We start from the raw sequence: 17974 nt of genomic DNA, 5'->3' as shown, positions 1-17974 counted from the left end.
TCAGTCTTTCAGGAGCTTGGCAAAAGACAGTAAGAAGCAGCTGCAGATAAGGACCTAGATAGAGTATTTGCAAAGCTAGTTTCTGGGGGGTTTTTAGACCCTGAACATTCCGCTAAATTGAAGACAGAGACAACCTTATAAAAATGTCAAATGATATGCTGGAAACCATTGCATAAAAGTAAACTGAAAGAATGAAGTGACAGAATATTTCTCCAATAAAAACATTTGAAAGCAAATCGTGGGTGGTGAGTGCTTCCTCTACTGCTTACAGTTACTACTCCAACTCTGAAGTTTCAAACTAAGTGTACTCTTCACCAGTATAGAAAATCATTCAGGATGGATTGGAAAATGGGGTGGATGGACCAAACACAAGAGCAGTATATCCAAAGTGTTAGGAGAGTGAGAACTCACATCGTACTGTAATTTTATTCCACTGGTTTCCAGTGATGTAAATTATTATGTAGGTGTTCATTTACAGCTATTTAATTAATATATAATATACCACAAGTTTACATCTACACCCAGGATCTTATGACTGAGTTGGTTAGTACAAAGGAGAATCGACTAGATGGTCATATAAACAATTTGTTAATGCAAATGGTGACCAAACCCCTGAAGAGGGAGACAGAAGCTCCTTGAGCAATTGCTGTCAAAGTTCTTATATCAACAAACTGACTTCAGTTAGAATCTAATGCTTCTAATTATAGCCATATGTGTCCTCATGTAAGAAGCATGGTTAAGTAATTTGCCCTAAATCATATTATTATTCAGAAATTAAGATTCTGGATGTTAATCACTAAACCACTGTCACCAAAAGTAAGCCCCAAAAGAATAAATATTTTTCTTATTTACCATTATAACACTGAAGTATAATCAGTCAGATACTCTAAAAAAGCCACAGATTTCTGAAACTATTACAATTTGGCCAAGGGAATGCAATTTCATAAGCATAAGTTAAAGTAAGAACTGTAAAACACACCAAAACATAAAGGCTACACAGGATGGTTAAAAAAGGAATTCCTATTTTAATGGCTACACTCACGGCAGAATGGGGCTGTGTACAGCTTTCTGGGTTCTGGTATATTTTGGTTACGAACTGCAGGGTTACATAAGCAAGTAATGTGAAGCATTATAGTAAAGCCTATCTTCCTTAAAATTATTTCAAATTTCAGGCCTCTGTCCTTATCCCACCCTTTTCACTTCCTAAGGACCACCTTTATGTCTCAACTTTATTCTAGCATTAAAAGAAGACATCAAAAAAGCTCCAGCTTTAAAACAAACTTAACTTCAAAGTAAAATCTGTCAGGCTTTGTAACTGCTCAAATAAATTAAGGACTGATGAAATACTTACATTATGATGACTGCTGTTCTGCTTCAAGATGCTAACTGGCTCAAAGATACAAATCACCTTTCCATAAGAAGCTGCAATCTAAAGTAATATACATTTATATGTAAATAAACACATATAAAAGAAACAAGTTGAACAAACAAAAACAAGATGCAAATGGTTGATTTACTTTTAACTCTGCTTGTAGATAAATTTGAAGCTCACATCTGTATTTCCTTTTGAAAAGAGAAAATTACATGTACCAAAACCCACTAAGCTAGTGTTGTCAATAATAAAAATACAATCCTCCATTTACTCATTAATCACGGTAAACTACTGAGAGTATAGCTGGACAACTTTTTAAAATCAGATTATTATATTCTTCTCATAATAAACTATGTAAATACTCAAAACAATCTTCCCATTCTCAGACATGGAACCAGTACACAATCAAAGCACTTTTGTGTACTTCCCTGGCATTGGAACAGGCCACCTTTTAAAAAGTTATTTCAAAAGATCCAAACTATGCAAAAACACCCAATGCAGAAAACTGTAACTAAAACTACTACTAAAGGCTAACATGAAACAGTCCAAAAAAAGTTGCAATATGGTCAGTTTTAAGTCAGTGTTTCAAAGTCTTATTTCATCACAGATTATCATCCACCTCAAACTTGCATTAATGCAAAATTAATAGTATTTGATCTCAAGGTATCTATATAAAAGCAAGCCTAGAAGACTTGCTAAGAAGAGCCAAAACAAGCCAAGTGTACGTTAAAGACCTCAGGCAGATAGCTTGAGAGAATTGTCACATGACAACATGGCCAAAAAGTATTTTGAATTACAGATTTACAAGAATTAAGGAGTCTGCACAGGTCATGAACAATAGACATGCTGTATTCTGAACTGATGGTAGTTAAAAGGAGATATCTACAGATATGATATGCTGCAAAAATCTATCTTCTATTTCTGTAAAAGTCTGACTTAAAGTATTCACAATTTTCCTTTAACAATAATAAAGAAAGTTAGAGTCACTGTATAAAATATATTTTGATTCCAGTATCAACCACTAAAGTTTGAAAGGAAACCAAACTAAACTGTCATACCTAAGATCTATACTAACAGAGATTTCTATAGATCCTAAAACCCACAGATCCATAGCTTTAAGAGAAACCCTCTACATTAGAAGAACAGATAGTTAAATAAATTTCCATCCTACTAACATCAGCCTGACCCAAAAATGCCAAGAGTAATTTTGTCACATTTACAAGGAAGAAGTTTCTTCAGGCATTTTGCATTTTGCAAACTAATATCTGCCCTCTCTAATTCTCTTTAACTACCTGACTTACTGTTGTATTCTCTAATAATTCCATTCCATACCCAACAGCAAAAATTCATATAAACTTATATTGATTAGATTTTTCCCTTTGTTCCTTTTCTCCAAATGTGGATTTTTTTTTCCCTATTTTATTGCTCAGTGGGTTTTAAAGTACAGATTAGCATTCCAAAATGCTCAACTTGTAGTGTTCAGAGCAACTACTGCTTCCAAAACTTTCCACTAGTTTCTACAGCACTCACTCTGCATCTTCACTGAACTGCACTCTGCCAAAAAGAATAATGGTGGGATTGAGAGCACCTTCCGCAGGTTCCCTGACAACACCAGGATGTGTGGGGCAGGCGACAGGTTGGAGAGAAGGGATGCCAGCCAGAGGGACCTCGGCAGGCAGAGAGGTGCAACCATGTGAACGCCTACTTCAAAAAGTCCAAGGGCAAGGTCCTGCACTGGGGTCAGTCAGAATCAATACCATCAGCACAGACTAAGGAAATGAACAGATTGAGAGCAACCCTGTGGACATGGATTTGGGGAGACTGGTGGACAAAAAAACTGTACGCAAGCTGGCAGCACGTGTCTGTATCCCAGAAAGCCAACCATGTCCTGGACTGCTCCAAAAGAAGGGCAGCCAGTAGGGTAAAGGGGATGATTACCATACCCTAGTGAGACATCAGCTGGAGTACCATATCCAGTGTCCCCAGCACCAGGCAGACATGGACATGTTGGGTCCAAAGAAGGGACACAAAAATGGTCAGAGAGCTGGAGTACTTCTATGAAGACACACTGAGAGCATTGGAACTGTACGTTTTGACAAACCAAAGTGGATTTTTGGTGTCAGTACTGATGAAGAATGTCTAAGAAGACATTCCACCCTTTTAAGAATGACCTGAAAATTCATTGATCAGTCTGGTCAATAAGCAAATACCTAGCCATCCACTGCTTAGTACTTCAGCATTTTAGAAATACATCAAGTTTCCTTACAGCAAACAATATGAACTTGCAGACTCTAACCTCACAGGTCTACTTATGAAATGAAAAAACTCTAAAGCTTGGTAAGCCTTACAGTGTGACACATTCATGTGTGTTCATTTACAATTCAAGGACAATTTTTCATTTAAATGTATACAGAATTGGCATCATGCAATCCAGTTGACCCTGCAAACTTAGAAAAATAATGCCCAGTGAACTCAAAAAAAACCCCTTCTAGTTAATAGCAGCCAGTGGAGAAACCCAGGTAGACTATGGATATGATGTGCCAGAGACACAGAGAAGAGTATTTCCTCATTTTCATTTGTGTTCCTTCACTAGCACTGCAAGAGTTTATCACTCAAATGCTAAAAAGCAGGAACAGGGTGTGGCTGGGGTTTCATCAGCACAATGCTCACACGCAAACACAAACTGGTTTCCATCAGAGGTCTTGTCTCAAGATGGACACCAGAATATAACCAAAGCTCTCATCAGCTCATAAGGCTTGTAGCAATGAGCAGAAAGCTGACATTATCTACTCACAAGGACAAGCTTAAAGAAACAGCAGAGGCAGAAAAGCCCTCTTACATGAACAAATAGTTATCCAGAGTTCCAACTAAATTGATCAACAGTTTAATCTCTGTGACATCCCAACAGGGTGTTATGGAACTGTGACATCCCAGTGACATCCCATCTTTTTCACTCTGACAGGAAAACTAAAAAAAAAGCTCTCTTAAAAGGAATTAAAACCCAATGTTGTCTAAAATGCAACATTCTGATGCAGACCTGCCTACAAAAAAACAAAAGCTAAGAATTCAAGAAAGTAAACCCCATCCAAGAGAGGCTTCATGAATTGCTTGAAACAGATATCATTTTTCTGGATGATTTGAAAGTGATTTTTGTGGAAGCAGTCATCTCCTGCCAGCCACTAACATGTCAAACAATGTCAATGACATGCCCAGCAGTGCAAAGCCATAGTAAATAAATTACTTTTGCTTCTAACTTAGTAATCTCTTAGTCAAATTCTTGGCCTGAATGTAGCCCTGAATCCACAGCCTCCTGTGCAGTCCTACCTATCTTCTACAACCATCTATTGTATCTATGGTTACTATTTACATTTACCATGCTGCTTACAAGTAAAGACAGAAAGCAATCAGTCATTTTACTATTCATTGTAGTATATATGCCCTAACTTGCAAGTATACACATTCCTAAGAAGGTGCTTAACATGACATTGCTGGAACATTATTAGAAAAACTGCTCTACATACCTTCCCCTGTTGCATTGAACAGTCCACACATCCCACTTGAATGTTTCCGTGTTTTGCTCCAGGGATTATCTGTAATCGTTCAAAGTCAGTCCCCAGTACCACAATATCACATCCTGATGCATATGCCTACAGTATAGATAAAAAAAATTAAAAACACACAAAAAACAAAAAAAAACACTCCAAAAATAATGTAAAGCTTTATCTACTTACAGCATATCAGTGAAGTATGAAACCGCATAGTTCATGTATCCTACCCATGTAAAACACTATATAGTCAGAAGAGGTCTTTGCAGAGAAAATACAGATGCCTGCAATTTAAAACCAAGCAATAGAAGTGGCAAATTGCTCTTTCTCCATGCTTACAAGTGTGTCATAAGACTTGCATAAGAAGAAAACAGTAGTTTTCTGGTGACAGAAAAACCAAAAAAATGTGGAGACACAAAAACATCTAAAACAAATGTAAAAGTATAAAACCCAAAGTTTTTGCAAAGTAGAAAAAAGTAATATATTTCTTAGATTGGAGACAGAGACTTTAGAAGTTTTTCTTTTAATTTTTGAAATTTCTGAAAAGGGGGAATAGAATTGAGGAGCTAAAATTTTACTAAAACATTTAGTAAGGACTTTGTACAGGCAAAAATCAAAAGACTAACAACATGAAGCTTAGTTATACATAAGCAAAACTGTCCTCTTGAACTTGTTGAGTCTCCTGTTATTTGCATGAATTCTATTCTCTCAAGTTTATATTGAGTATGTTCACTGAGTATGTTGATATATCTAACACACTCACAGAGCCAGTTCATTGCGTCTTGCAATGCTTGAGTCAAAATTTCTTCCAATCTTCTTGGAAGTTTTATTACATACTTAGTACAGATAAAAATAGAGGACGAGATTAAACACTGGAGAAACTTGTGAAAACAACAGTGAGGAAAATCAGCCAATTAGCATAAGAAAGCAGCATTTAAGGATGAAATTCTTAGAAAAAGGAAAGCATACTCATTAAAAAGTTAGTCAGAAAGACAGCAACAAAATTAAGAGCACAAACAAATATTCTGTTAGCAAGAGACTGATAAAAGGATCAAAAATACACTATTTTAATTGACTAAAAGTTTCAAGAGCAGAATAGCACCACAGAAACTGAAGATGGAAGATTTCCATACACTGACAGAAATGATCATGCCTTACAACCAACTCCTCTACTAATTTCTAATATACTAAATAAAAACTGTGGAATTTCTAATATATTAAATAAAAACTTGAAAACAAAAGCAGAATAGCCAGATATAAAAATATGTATCTAGCAGAAAAGCTAGATATATAAATTTGAAATCTGATTATCATGTTTTCAAGTGTTTTACATGAAAGAGTACTTTTACCAAGACTGGCCTAGACTATCATATCATCACATATCTTAAAATAAATAAATAAAATGAAAAATGTCGAGATTTCAGTCCGAAGACATTTTTCCCCACAAAGGATTAAGTGATGCTTCAAAGAAGTCTTAGCCAGAAGACTCTGTTCACCACTCCCAGCCAATACTCAGTTATCACACTGCAACCAGTAGAACACCAGGCACCACCTCATAATTGAAAATGCTGTCTATAATTCTGCAGACTAAATATAACCATATATTTATTTATGAACACTTATTACTGGTAGGTTTTTGAGCCCCTTCCTCTCCAGTTCCCCCTTCAGCTTCAAGACATTCATAATTCCTTTCGTCAAAAGAGCAGCATTTATTACTAATTAGCATACTGAACTACAGGTTCCAAAGCAATCTAAAGTGAAAGCTCATTCAAAAGAGGAGATTGAGTAGTAATTTTTGTTCAAATGTTAAAGTAATTATTTTGATGTTGTGATGGCACTAATTTCAGACCTGTTCACCACAGAATGTTTTTTTCTTCAGTTAAAAATAATCTCACCTGGTGACTCACAGGTTAAGTCCACAGTTCACCAGAAAAAGCTTATTCAGAAATATCATACATACAATTTTTCCTAAAGTCATTTCTCAGAATTTGGAGTTCTGTATAGAGGCAGTTTTAAGGAAAACAAAAACAAACTAAAAGAAGTGTTTCCATGTAAAGACATAATATAGAAACCTAGACCCAGCTTTATTATAAATGTATTTAAGATTGAAGTGTCAAAGGCTGTATGAAGTCCACCGGCTGTGTGCGCATGCCCCCCTCCAGGCCTCATCAGCACTTCAAAGGCTTACTATACTTCTCCCATCTGGTTCTCTCCATTTCTAGCTTCACAGACAAGCCTGAAACCACCTTGTGCCACCATCACAACCATAGGATAGAACACAAAGAATGCCTTAGATTGGAAGGGACCTTAAACATCATCTGGCTCAAACTCCATTGCAATGGGCAGGAACATCTTTCACTACACCAGGATGCTCAGAACCCCATCCAACCCGGCCTTGAACACTTCCAGGGATGAGGCACCCACAGCTTCTCTGGACAACTATTTTAGTGCCTCATCAACCTCACAGTAAAGAATTTCTTTCCAACATCTAATCTAAACCTACTCTCAGTCTGAAGCCATTCCCCCTTGTCCTGTCACTATAGGCTCTTGTAAACAGTTTCTCTCAATCTTTCTTGTAGGCTCCCTTCAGGAACAGGAAGACCACAATAAGTTAATCCTTACTCCTCTTTTCTAGACTGAATTTCTCTCAGCCCTTCCTCATGGAGAGGTGATCCATCCTTCTAATTATATTCATGGCCGTCCTCCAGACTTGCTCCGTGCCTTCCCTGCACTGGGGACCCCAGAGCTCGATGCAGGGTTCCAGGTGGGTTGTCACCAGGGCAGAGCAGAGGGGCAGAATCCCCTCCCTTACCTGCCTGGCCATGCTGCTCTGGATGGAGCCCAGGACACATTTGGCTTTCTGGGCTGTGAGTGCCCATGGCTGGGGCATGTCCAGCCTCTCACCCACCAGCACCCCCAAGTCCTTCCAGCAGGGCTGCTCGCAATCCCTTCATTCCCAGCCTGGACTGATAACAGAGGTTGTTCCAACCCAGGTGCAGAACTTTGCATTTGATCTTGTTAAACCTCATATAAAATGCCATACTTCCACCACAATGAGTAACACATAGTTACTCTACATAGTCACGTACTCTTACATAGTCACTCTACCATTAGTAGAAGTCATGCAATCCATAAAATAACTATTTTAACAAGATCATAACTCCATCAGTTTTTAGACCTCAGTACAGTTGGCATTTTGCACTGAAAGAACTCTGTTACTAACTATCAAACTTTATACATTGGAGACTTGAGGAATCACATATTCATCAATGCATCAGAAAATAGGATTTAGAACAGTTATTATAGAATATCCTGAGCTGGAAGGGACCCACAAAGATCATCAGCATCCAACTCCTGGCCCTACACAAGAATCAAACCACATGCCCAAGTCCAATGTCAAAACACTTCTTAAACTCTCTCAGGCTGGGTGTGAACACTTCCCTGGGGAGACTGTTCCAGTGCCCAACCATCCTCTGAGAGAGCAACCTTTTCCTAATACTCAGCCTATACTTGCCCTGACACAACTTCAGGCCATTCCCTAGAGTCTTGTCACTGGTCACCAGAGAGAAGGTATCAGTCCTGCCTGTACACTTTCCCTCATGAGGAAGATGTAAGTTGTCATGAGGTCTACCCTCAGTCAGGCTGTCACTGCTGACATGGCTTTCCTTCCAGACCCTTCACCGGCCCCTTTGGATGCTCTCTCACAGCTTTATATCCTTCTAACTTTGTGCTGCTCAAAAGTCAGAACCCAGGCTAGCCCCTGCCAACCTGGGCTATGATGGACAAGAGTACATCATGGACCTGCTGTTTCCTGAAGGAAAATACCTTATGTTCTGGAGTTTCTCCACACTATGAAAAGACTGACACCTGGGGGAAAAAAAGGAATCACTTCAGACATCAGTCTGTTCAGACAGATTAGATCATACCTGGTCACACTAGCTTCCCAATGCTAATAAGCTGCAGAACCATGGACTAGCTCCTAAGCCTGTAGAACTGATCTGTTCCCAAAGAGATAGAAAGGAGAAAAAAAAAAGGCCTTTTCAAAGAGCTTCCAAATATAACTACAGCCAAGCAGAAGGATGATGACTTGGAGGTTATTTTTGATGTTTAGTTAATGTTCGCCTGCAGGAGAACCACAGTTTCAAAGACAAAAGGCAAGGGATGCAGAGGGTAGGGAAGTTTTATATTGCAATGGAATAAGTGTCTGAAGAAGAAGGTGACTAAGTTTTCTGGCAACTGTCTCCCTTTTGTACTGTTCTCATTATTCTTCAACACTGACCGACACCTTAGGAGGGAAGCTTGTGTACCCCTCCTAAGGTGTCCTTCCTTTGGTTCTTTGTTGTCCCCCCTGCAACTCATGCATCCATTAGACTGACTCTGTGCAGAGATGTCAGATCCTCTTACACACTCACTGGAGCCCAGACTTCAGCTGAAAATGAGGTTCCTAAGCAGCAGTTTCTTACAAAACAAAGATATTTCTCTAAACGAAGTGCATAAAATTAACTGCTGGACTAATTTTACACTTAAGATTTTTTTATTCACTGCAGAGGTTTTTTAGTGTAGTATAATAGAAGACTGTACTCGGGAGTAAGAAATACCTTCCATAACTAAGAGGGTCTCACATACAACAAGAATGAATTCTGCCTACCAGTCACTTTATCTAACATTTATTACGAGAGTTGTCTATGCCACTGATCTTCATTTTAACAGGAGTTAATAAGAGTGCATCTTTGTAAACAATGGTAACCAAGAAAAAAGGTAATTCCAGGCTTCTCTTAAACAAAGTGCAAGTGATTCCAGTATATATATATAGATAGATAGATAGATAGATAGATAGATAGATAGATAGATAGATAGATAGATAAAAGCTTGCCTATATTCTCTTGTGGGAAGGGGAGAGGAAGGGAGGGAGGGGAAAGGCACAAAATGCTGTCATACAGTTGAATGAAGAAAGAATTCCTAAACACATATTAATTCTTTTAAAAAATAATAATATTAAAACCCTAAGACAAGTTTTTGAAGCAAGCAGAGCCTCAACGTCTGATGCTGGCAGGCCATAAAAGTATTTCACCTTAAGAATGCCCTAGAACATTTACAAGAAAGTTTTCTTTGCACAATAAGACAAGCAGCTAACATGATATTATCACGTACTTGGAATGTTTATTAAACAATGCTTTGTTCTTCTGTTACAGAAATAAACAAGATAGAACTAGTTCAAGCTGCAGGACCATGGATCTCACTTGCTGCTGACATAGCAAACAAGCCTGAAATTAGGAAGTGAAAGATGTTCCAGACCTGTGAAAATTAATGTGACTTTGTATTGCAGAAGTGGGTTTTCACAAACATTCTGCCTTTCCTTTCAATCCAATGTTGGCTTTTAGTTTGAGATTAGTATTTCTTTGAAGAAGAATAACAGAAATTTTGACTAGAACAGTGCTTTAAAAGGATGGGAAATAGTAGAGACAGTTATACAAACTATTCTGATTTCTTTCTAAAGGGAAAATCTGACATACACAACTCACAATCTGAGACTGCTATTTGGAAATTACTCTCAACAGAAGGAAAGCAAACAATTGGTGGTCTCAACCTCTCACATAGCACAGCATCTTCAACACATTTCCCTTACAATCAACCTTCTTGACATATTTCTTCTGTGTACTGACAGACATAGTTTCTGCTACAGCTATGTAAGGGCTGACACCTTACCTTGGACAACTTGTACAAACTTTATTTAACCTACCTCTCTTACATGAAGGGCAGCTATTATCCATGGCTAAATGCAGCAGACCATGTGTGCACAGATGCACATTTATACAGATACATTATATATAAAGACATTAAGCATATATGGGCTGAACATACACTAGAAAGACAATGCAAAGCTCAGTAAAAGTCAAGATAAAACTAAAGACAAATCTATGAAGCAGATGATACTGTAATAACTGCTATATTTTTCTGTCCTGAGCATAGAACAGTCAAAATCAAAACAGCCACCATGAGCCACATAGTCTTGCTGAATTATTTTATTCTGTTTTAGTATTGTGTCTCTCTCTCTCCACTTTTTCATCAAAACTTACACTAGTCTAAGTATTCCACTTAAACATTTATTTAAAATAATTAAATTGTTTTATTAGGATGGTAAATTAAATTTTAAGCAACCATATTTCATCATGTTTCAGAAAAAAAATCAACTTTTTTATTTATGAGAAGTACTTGAACTATTACACTACAACTGTATTATAGTATATGTAAGTACCCAATTGATTGGCCATGCCCTTTGAATCATGTTTCACTGCACTTTGAATCATGAAACTGCACTTTTCATTGATGTGTAAAGAAACTTAATCTTTTTTTAATTAATTCAGTTAAGACACAATTAATTTCTTAAGTCCAGAGTAGCTTAACTCAAGTATTATTTTTAAAAAAATGGAATGCTTAAAAAGGTTCCCTACTAAATCCCTTCCCTTTAGTAAATATTAACCAAGAAGCAGTTGAGGTGTAAACAGTGTAACTTCTTGACTGACTACTATGATATCTCAATTTTCTGGACTACAGATATCCAGGGAGTTCTAAGCGCAAATATTAAGTATTTTCTAGACAGGTAAGAAACAATATCACTGAGTCATAGAAATTACTTTTATTTACCAAAAAAACTTTGCAGAATGGGAAGCCCTCTTCTATTGCAACCCAGTACCTTTAGAAAACTCATTGTGGTCTTGACCAAGCTATGGAACTCCACTCCTACCCCAGTTTTCCAGTGCCTTTCAACTTAAGATCTTTAGTTTCCAGTTCTATCAATTGTACATAGCAAGTCTCACATCCCGAATTAGTTTAATCACACACACAGATGAAATCTGTCCAGGAAATATTTTGGTTCCATTGAAATAATCTATGTAATTAATCTTTCTTTCACATATTTTTACCCCTACGAACAATCGCTCTTTTGTGACTTTCATTATCAGTCTTGTGACTTGCACTTGTAAAGTTGCTATTGCTCACAGAGACATCCCCCCCTCCAAAATCTTCTACTACTCTGGTGGGGGGAAATAATAATGACTAAAAAAAAAAAATCACAGAATCAGAACTGAATAAGTAAAAACATTGTATCAGTGCTAGTTACCCTCTTAATAACTTACATACAACTTCAGTAATAACTAGTTCAGAGAAATCCTATGTGATAAACTCCAGGAGCTTTTTAAACTTTTACTTGAATATATCAGACCTGACATGAACAAAAGAAAGCAAGGGATGTCTTCCATTGCAGATAAGTACACAGAAAATAAAATAATTCAGTATCAGGAGAAGGACATAAAGAATACACAGGTAACTTCTGACAGCTGAGGGCCAGGTTCTCACTGATTTAGTGTGCGATACACTACTATTACCTGCCCTCAGCAGAGAAGCAACAAGCATGCTTCTTATGGTATCTTGATACTTATGAGCCTTTTTCAACATATAAATAAAAGATGAGCTAAAAACTTTATCAGTGTTCTCTCCAAAGAAGCTCATCCTCCACTCTACTATTCACATCCTAAAAAAAAGTCAGAACAAGAAACCTGCCTCCCATTAGATATCTGAAACACCTCCTTAAAACATAACAGCACATGCTCAAAAACGTGTATATGACTCAGTGGATACAGGAAGTTTTATACTAATTTTGCTTCAAAATTTTCAGCTTTTAAGAGAAGAATCTTGATATTTTTAGCTTAGAACTGTAATATTTTAAAATACTTTGCATATTCAGTGCTGTCTATGAGAAAATATCCTGAAGCATACTGTATCTAAAAAAAAAAATTACAAACCAAGTTCTCCTGTTGGACAAGGACAACTTGTCCCTCCTGTACAGTAGATAACCTTGAACCAACTCCTATGTTCTCAGCCACAATAACTAGAAGCATAGAAGTTTCAGGTTTTTTTCCATTTCTAAAATACAATTCAATCGTATTTATACTAATTAATGCTTGTATCATAATTTCAGACAGGGAAATACTATGCTCAATTTTTTCCCTTATATTTTCTAAGTCCTTATATTTTCTGGAGTCCATCACCCTTTTCCAAAAGAGCAGAAATTAGCTTCAGCACCTTCTACTTAATCCTTCTGCGCAATCTTGTTAACTTAACACAGCATTACAGAATAAGTAACAACAACAAAAACAACCCTGAAGCAGTCAAGGATATTTCTGTTAGCCATTTTAAATATGAGGAAAAGAAATCCATTAATAGCCTTTCAGGGAAAAGGATAATGAAAGGAAGATGAATGAAGCTATAGAAAATATTGTTATTACATTTATGTCCAGGAAACATTGTTACAATATACTTCCATGAAAACAGCTCCTCCAAAAGAGAGACCACAGTAATGAATATCAAAAATTACACTTCCCAATCATTCCATTCTCCTCAAGAAGAGATTCCTACTCTTCTTATCCACTGGGGACCTCCAAAACTTTACATAAGTTCAGCTGTAACAGGTAGAAAGTGAGTCTAGTGACATGAATGACTCAAATTGTTTCCCTCAAAAAACAATGACATCAAAATGGCAAACTTATGACAAGATATTTTGAAAGCTTACTAGCATTTCTCTGCAAAGCAGACCTCCTTATCTCTTACTAAATGGCTTCTGCCACCACAGGTGGGTCTTTGACATTTCTGGATATGTAAAATTAGAGAGTTTGGCACAATTTGGTGTCTGAAGTCTCAACCGCTGTAGTTTAAGATATCTTCCAACATGAACTTATTTATAGGAAGCGAGGACATGGCCGGACAATGCTGCAGATTCCGCAGAGCCAGCCTAACCCTGGGGAAGCGCCTCTGCTCTACTGCCCCAGGAGAAGCTGCAAGTAGCTAGACGAATTTAACTGCGTACACCAGACGGGATAGCAAACAACAAGATTTCATTCCTGCATGTCCGTCTATCATTCCCTTATCAAACCGGAGAGCACCCCAGGCTGAAACTGGGGGCAACCATAAAAGGTAAGGTTAAAAATACCCCAGCGTGGTGCCCTGAGAAACTTCGCTGCATCTGATTTCGTTCCTCTTCAGCCCTACGCGGAGGGAGGGTGGGAAGAAGAACACAACAAAAGTGTGTTTACAAAACAAAAGCAAAAGGAAGGAAAAGGCAGGCCAATAACGACTTTGGCCTTTACAACGTACTGAACTGCCTTCTCTCCACTCTAAGACACAGGGACTTCAAACAGCCTTTGAAAACCTCAGCAACACGAGGGCTGGGCATTCCAAGTCTTCCTCAGCTATACGCAGGAGAGGATCTCAGCCACCTTCCTGACTGCAAGGCAGCGCTGAAACTCCCTTCCAGAGCGAGCCGCACGTCCCGACAGCCGTTTATGTAATCCTTTATCACCGCCACCACATCTCCGCGGCCCCGGACCGCCGCTGCCGGCATGTGCCCGCCGCCCCGCCGGCTCCGCGCCCGCCCGGGGCCGCCGCCGGCAGTGGGGCCGCCGCTCCCGACAAGTTTTGCGGGTCCCCGCCCCCGCCGGGCCGAGGACCAGCGACCCTCGGTCGGCGCCGCCGCCGGACGGCGCCACCGGGGCGAGCCCCGCGCCCGGGGCCCCCCGCGCCGCCGCGCCTGACGCAGCCGCTTTCGGCGGCAGGCCCTGCGGAAGCGCCGCGGCCGCGGCGGGGGACGCTCACCGTGAAGGGCTGGTCGTGTAGGCTGCCCACGGAGAAGCAGCTGTCCCCGGGGTTCACGGCGCCCGTCAGCACCTGGTGCAGGTTCATGGCGGAGGGCGCGGCCGCTCGGCCACCGCCGCTCGTCCCCCCGCGCCCGGCGGCGGCGGAGGCGGCGCTTCCCGGGGCGGAGCGGACGCCGCGCATGCTCCGCCCGGCCGCCGTCCCTGGGGCGGGCTGAGGGTTCCATCCGCCCCGTGGGGAACTATACTTCCCTGTTAAAATAACCCGACTTTCCTGCCAAAACAGCACTGGGAAACGCAGCCGCCGCGCCGGGGCCAGGCGGTGGTGACGAAGCGGACTCGAAACCTGCCGAGCTGCTGCGGCTCCCGCCTGCCGGGGCCGACAGCGCTGACGGCAAGCATATCCCTTCCCAGCCCCTTTCACAAGGGCAGGGGCTCAGCCGCAGCCTTCCCACCGGGCAATGACAAGAGGAAGCACGTGGTAACAGGAGTATTGAGTCCCCGAGGTTAGGGAAACAAATAGTTTTTGCTTGGAGCTCAGATTGGCTGTAGGCAGCAGGGCTTTTCACCGTCCGGATGGAATGAGGGGAAATGGGAGCCGCCTGGGATAGGCGCTGCGCTCACGGGCGGGGTGAGCGCGGGCCGCTCTGGCTCCACGAGAGCAGGCGAGGTCCGGTCAGGCCCGAGCTCAGCCGGCAGCGGCCCCTCGGCTCTGCCGACCCGGGCACCTCACCATTCCAGCAGCTCTTCACCTCCAAAGGTGAGGCAAGTTGAGGTGTCTTCCAGCTGTGAGGCAGCGTGGCCATTCTCTCTGCTACACTTAAAGAACTTTATAGTATTTCTTTCCACTGTAACTAGTTTTCAGTCTTCCATCAATTTCTCATAGGAAATTTCAGCATTGCAAGTGTTTTCTCTTGTAAATTACAGATCCCACATAAATTTTCATTCTTACATTATCCCTGTATCAAATATTAGATCATCTTTCTGCCCACCAGCTCTTCCAGGAAAAAAATGCAAAATTAAAATAATTTTACAATGTTAGGCATAACTTTGTGTATCACATCCCAGGATACTTATAAGGTGATATTGTGTATCTGTAGATGGCAATGCCTACATTTCGGGTCTTTGCATAAGCAAGGTCAATCTCATATACTTTTGGGCATTATATCTTACACATCATTTTAGTAAATATAAGCCTTGCATCCTTTGAAAAGCAGATTGACAAGCATGTCACCATAACACAATTTGCTGATGATCATTCATGCATATTAAAGAAAGATTTCTCTTCTTTTTAAAGTCTTCTGATATGAGAAAAAAATCATCAGGTTTGGCACTCTGTGTGTGCAGATGTTTCTCCAAAGAAAGTTATAAACTCCTATAACCCTAATCACTTTTGTTTGGCAAAAGATCAAAAAGCTTATCAAAGTATCCTGTCAATGCAAGGATTGCTGGTCACTGATAAATGATCTTAATTCTCCTGCCAGCTGCAAATCTCAAAAATCAACCTTAGTGAATTTTTAAGTTAACAAAAATTCTTTTCATTGGGTTCTAGGTAAGAAAGTGAATTATCACTGGAAACAGTGAGAGACCCTCATTTGCAGTTTTCAGCACAGCCAGCTACTTCTGGGCTCACACTGAACTGCTCTGACTTTGCTTGCAGCCAGCTGGGACTTCTTTCCACAAGGACTGATCTGGAATATACTGGACAGAAGAGGTCAGAGATACTGCAGATCTATATTGGTTCTTCAAGCCTTATTCAATCCACAGGTGTAAAGATCATAGGATTTGTAGTATAACAAAAGAAAGAACAGGCTAACAGTAGACAGCAATACCCACCTTCTGAGGAAGGTGAAGAAATCAGGAACGGGGAGAAACTCAGGACGCCAACAAAAATGATGAAAGGAAGAGTTTTACTCTGCAGTTGATAACTATTAACTGATAACTATAGTTTATATCTATTTACAACACAGTATGACATTTATAGCTGCAACACCCTAACATGCTGATATGCTAAGAAAATACAGAACTTCTCATTTCCTTTCTAAGTGAATTTGACCTTTGTCACTACTCAGATTAGTATGTTTGGCTTACTTTACAGAAGAAAGGACATTAACTTGTGTTCCCTTGTTGTGGATAGAGTAAGAGCCTATATAATGACCTGTCAGGTGTATAAATCCACGTCAGGGCTCCCATCCTCACAGCAATAGGGCACACTACCTTCCTCCTCCCACATTTGTTGTCAGCAATATGCAGTAGCACAGGAGCTTTCATACCCTACCTCACTGCTGATCCCTGACATTGCTGCTGTTCTTCTTCCACTTCTTAGCCTGGCGAATGGCAAGGACAGCCACCAGCCATGTGTCCTGCAGTTTGATTGATGCCCCTCCTCACTTATGCAACATCTGTGAATTCAGCTGCAGACAAATTATCCACTGTATATTTTATTATAACGTCAAAGTGAATGCATTGTAGGACACTGGCATTTAAAAAGAAAAGCTTTAAATGGTTTAATACAATTAAAAATGTATTTATACATTGTGCTGTTGAAAAAAACATGTAAGTTGGTTTAGCTCAGAATTTTAAAACTCAACAGTTTCTCAAAAGTAAAAAAAATGCTCAGAAAGCTAACAGTTAGAACAACAGTTTTGTTATATAATTTTTGTTCATTTTTGCATATTTCCTCACCTTCTCAATAAAAACTTTTTCTTCTTTTAAGAAGATCTCTGGTTTGCCTTTCTCTCAGAAGAATTAAAAAAACAGAATAGCATTGAGTTTAACCTAAAGTAGTATGAAGTACCATTAGAAACTCCTTTTCATTGTTCTCCCCTAACCTCAGTAAATCTTCTTTATTTGAGTCTTTCAGGAGCTACAGTTCTTCTCACAAGCTGATGACTCCTGTCATTCACAATTGCTAATGAGTATGCTCACTCAGTCCTTGAATTTGTTTCTTTAAAGGGAACTGTATGTGATGGTATCTGTATTAGAAGATCAGGAAGGTCAGAAAGGAAAACCCGTAATTTCCCAATATTTTAACATACAGTGGCTGTGGCTGTTCTGAAAACCTGACAGAACTGCAGCATTTGTGCATGTAGAAAAGGGCTTGGAAGTGAACAATTTACTGCTTTTTGATTATTGAGAAAAGTATTACTTTTTCAATAACAATGAGGCTCTTAAATGCTCCATAAAGCAATACCAAGTATATGCATACACACTTCTCATTAGTAAATCCTGCATATATTTTCCTGACAGTATCCAAGGAAAGTCTAAATGAGAATTTTAGATCATACTCCCACAAGTCTCTTCTAAATTCAAAATTGCACATCTGCACAGCAAATCCACATTAACAATATTCTTCAGTGTAATGCAGTACAAAACTTATATATATATATGTAAATTACTTCACTTGCAGA

General features: G+C 39.5%; 1 protein-coding gene across 13 annotated transcripts in view; it reads right to left on the bottom strand.

Annotated features, from left to right (window-relative positions):
- Positions 1-14845, bottom strand: part of DMXL1 (Dmx like 1) — a 77400-nt gene extending 62555 nt beyond the window's left edge. For 4 of the 13 annotated variants that reach the window (XM_038125216.1, XM_038125220.1, XM_038125222.1 and 1 more), the window contains exons 1-3: positions 14566-14845; positions 4894-5019; positions 1352-1429 (exon numbers count right to left, since the gene is read on the bottom strand). In XM_038125216.1, coding sequence (XP_037981144.1) covers positions 1352-1429; positions 4894-5019; positions 14566-14748 — 387 coding nt within the window. In that variant the 5' untranslated portion in view covers positions 14749-14845. The other 9 variants (XM_038125221.1, XM_038125226.1, XM_038125217.1 and 6 more) reach the window with 5 other exon arrangements.
- Positions 14846-17974: the final 3129 nt, after the last annotated feature.

This window comes from Motacilla alba, chromosome Z, assembly GCF_015832195.1.
Source record: "Motacilla alba alba isolate MOTALB_02 chromosome Z, Motacilla_alba_V1.0_pri, whole genome shotgun sequence".
In the NCBI taxonomy this organism is placed as follows: Eukaryota; Metazoa; Chordata; class Aves; order Passeriformes; family Motacillidae; genus Motacilla; species Motacilla alba.
This window is presented reverse-complemented; position numbering and strand designations above follow the sequence as displayed.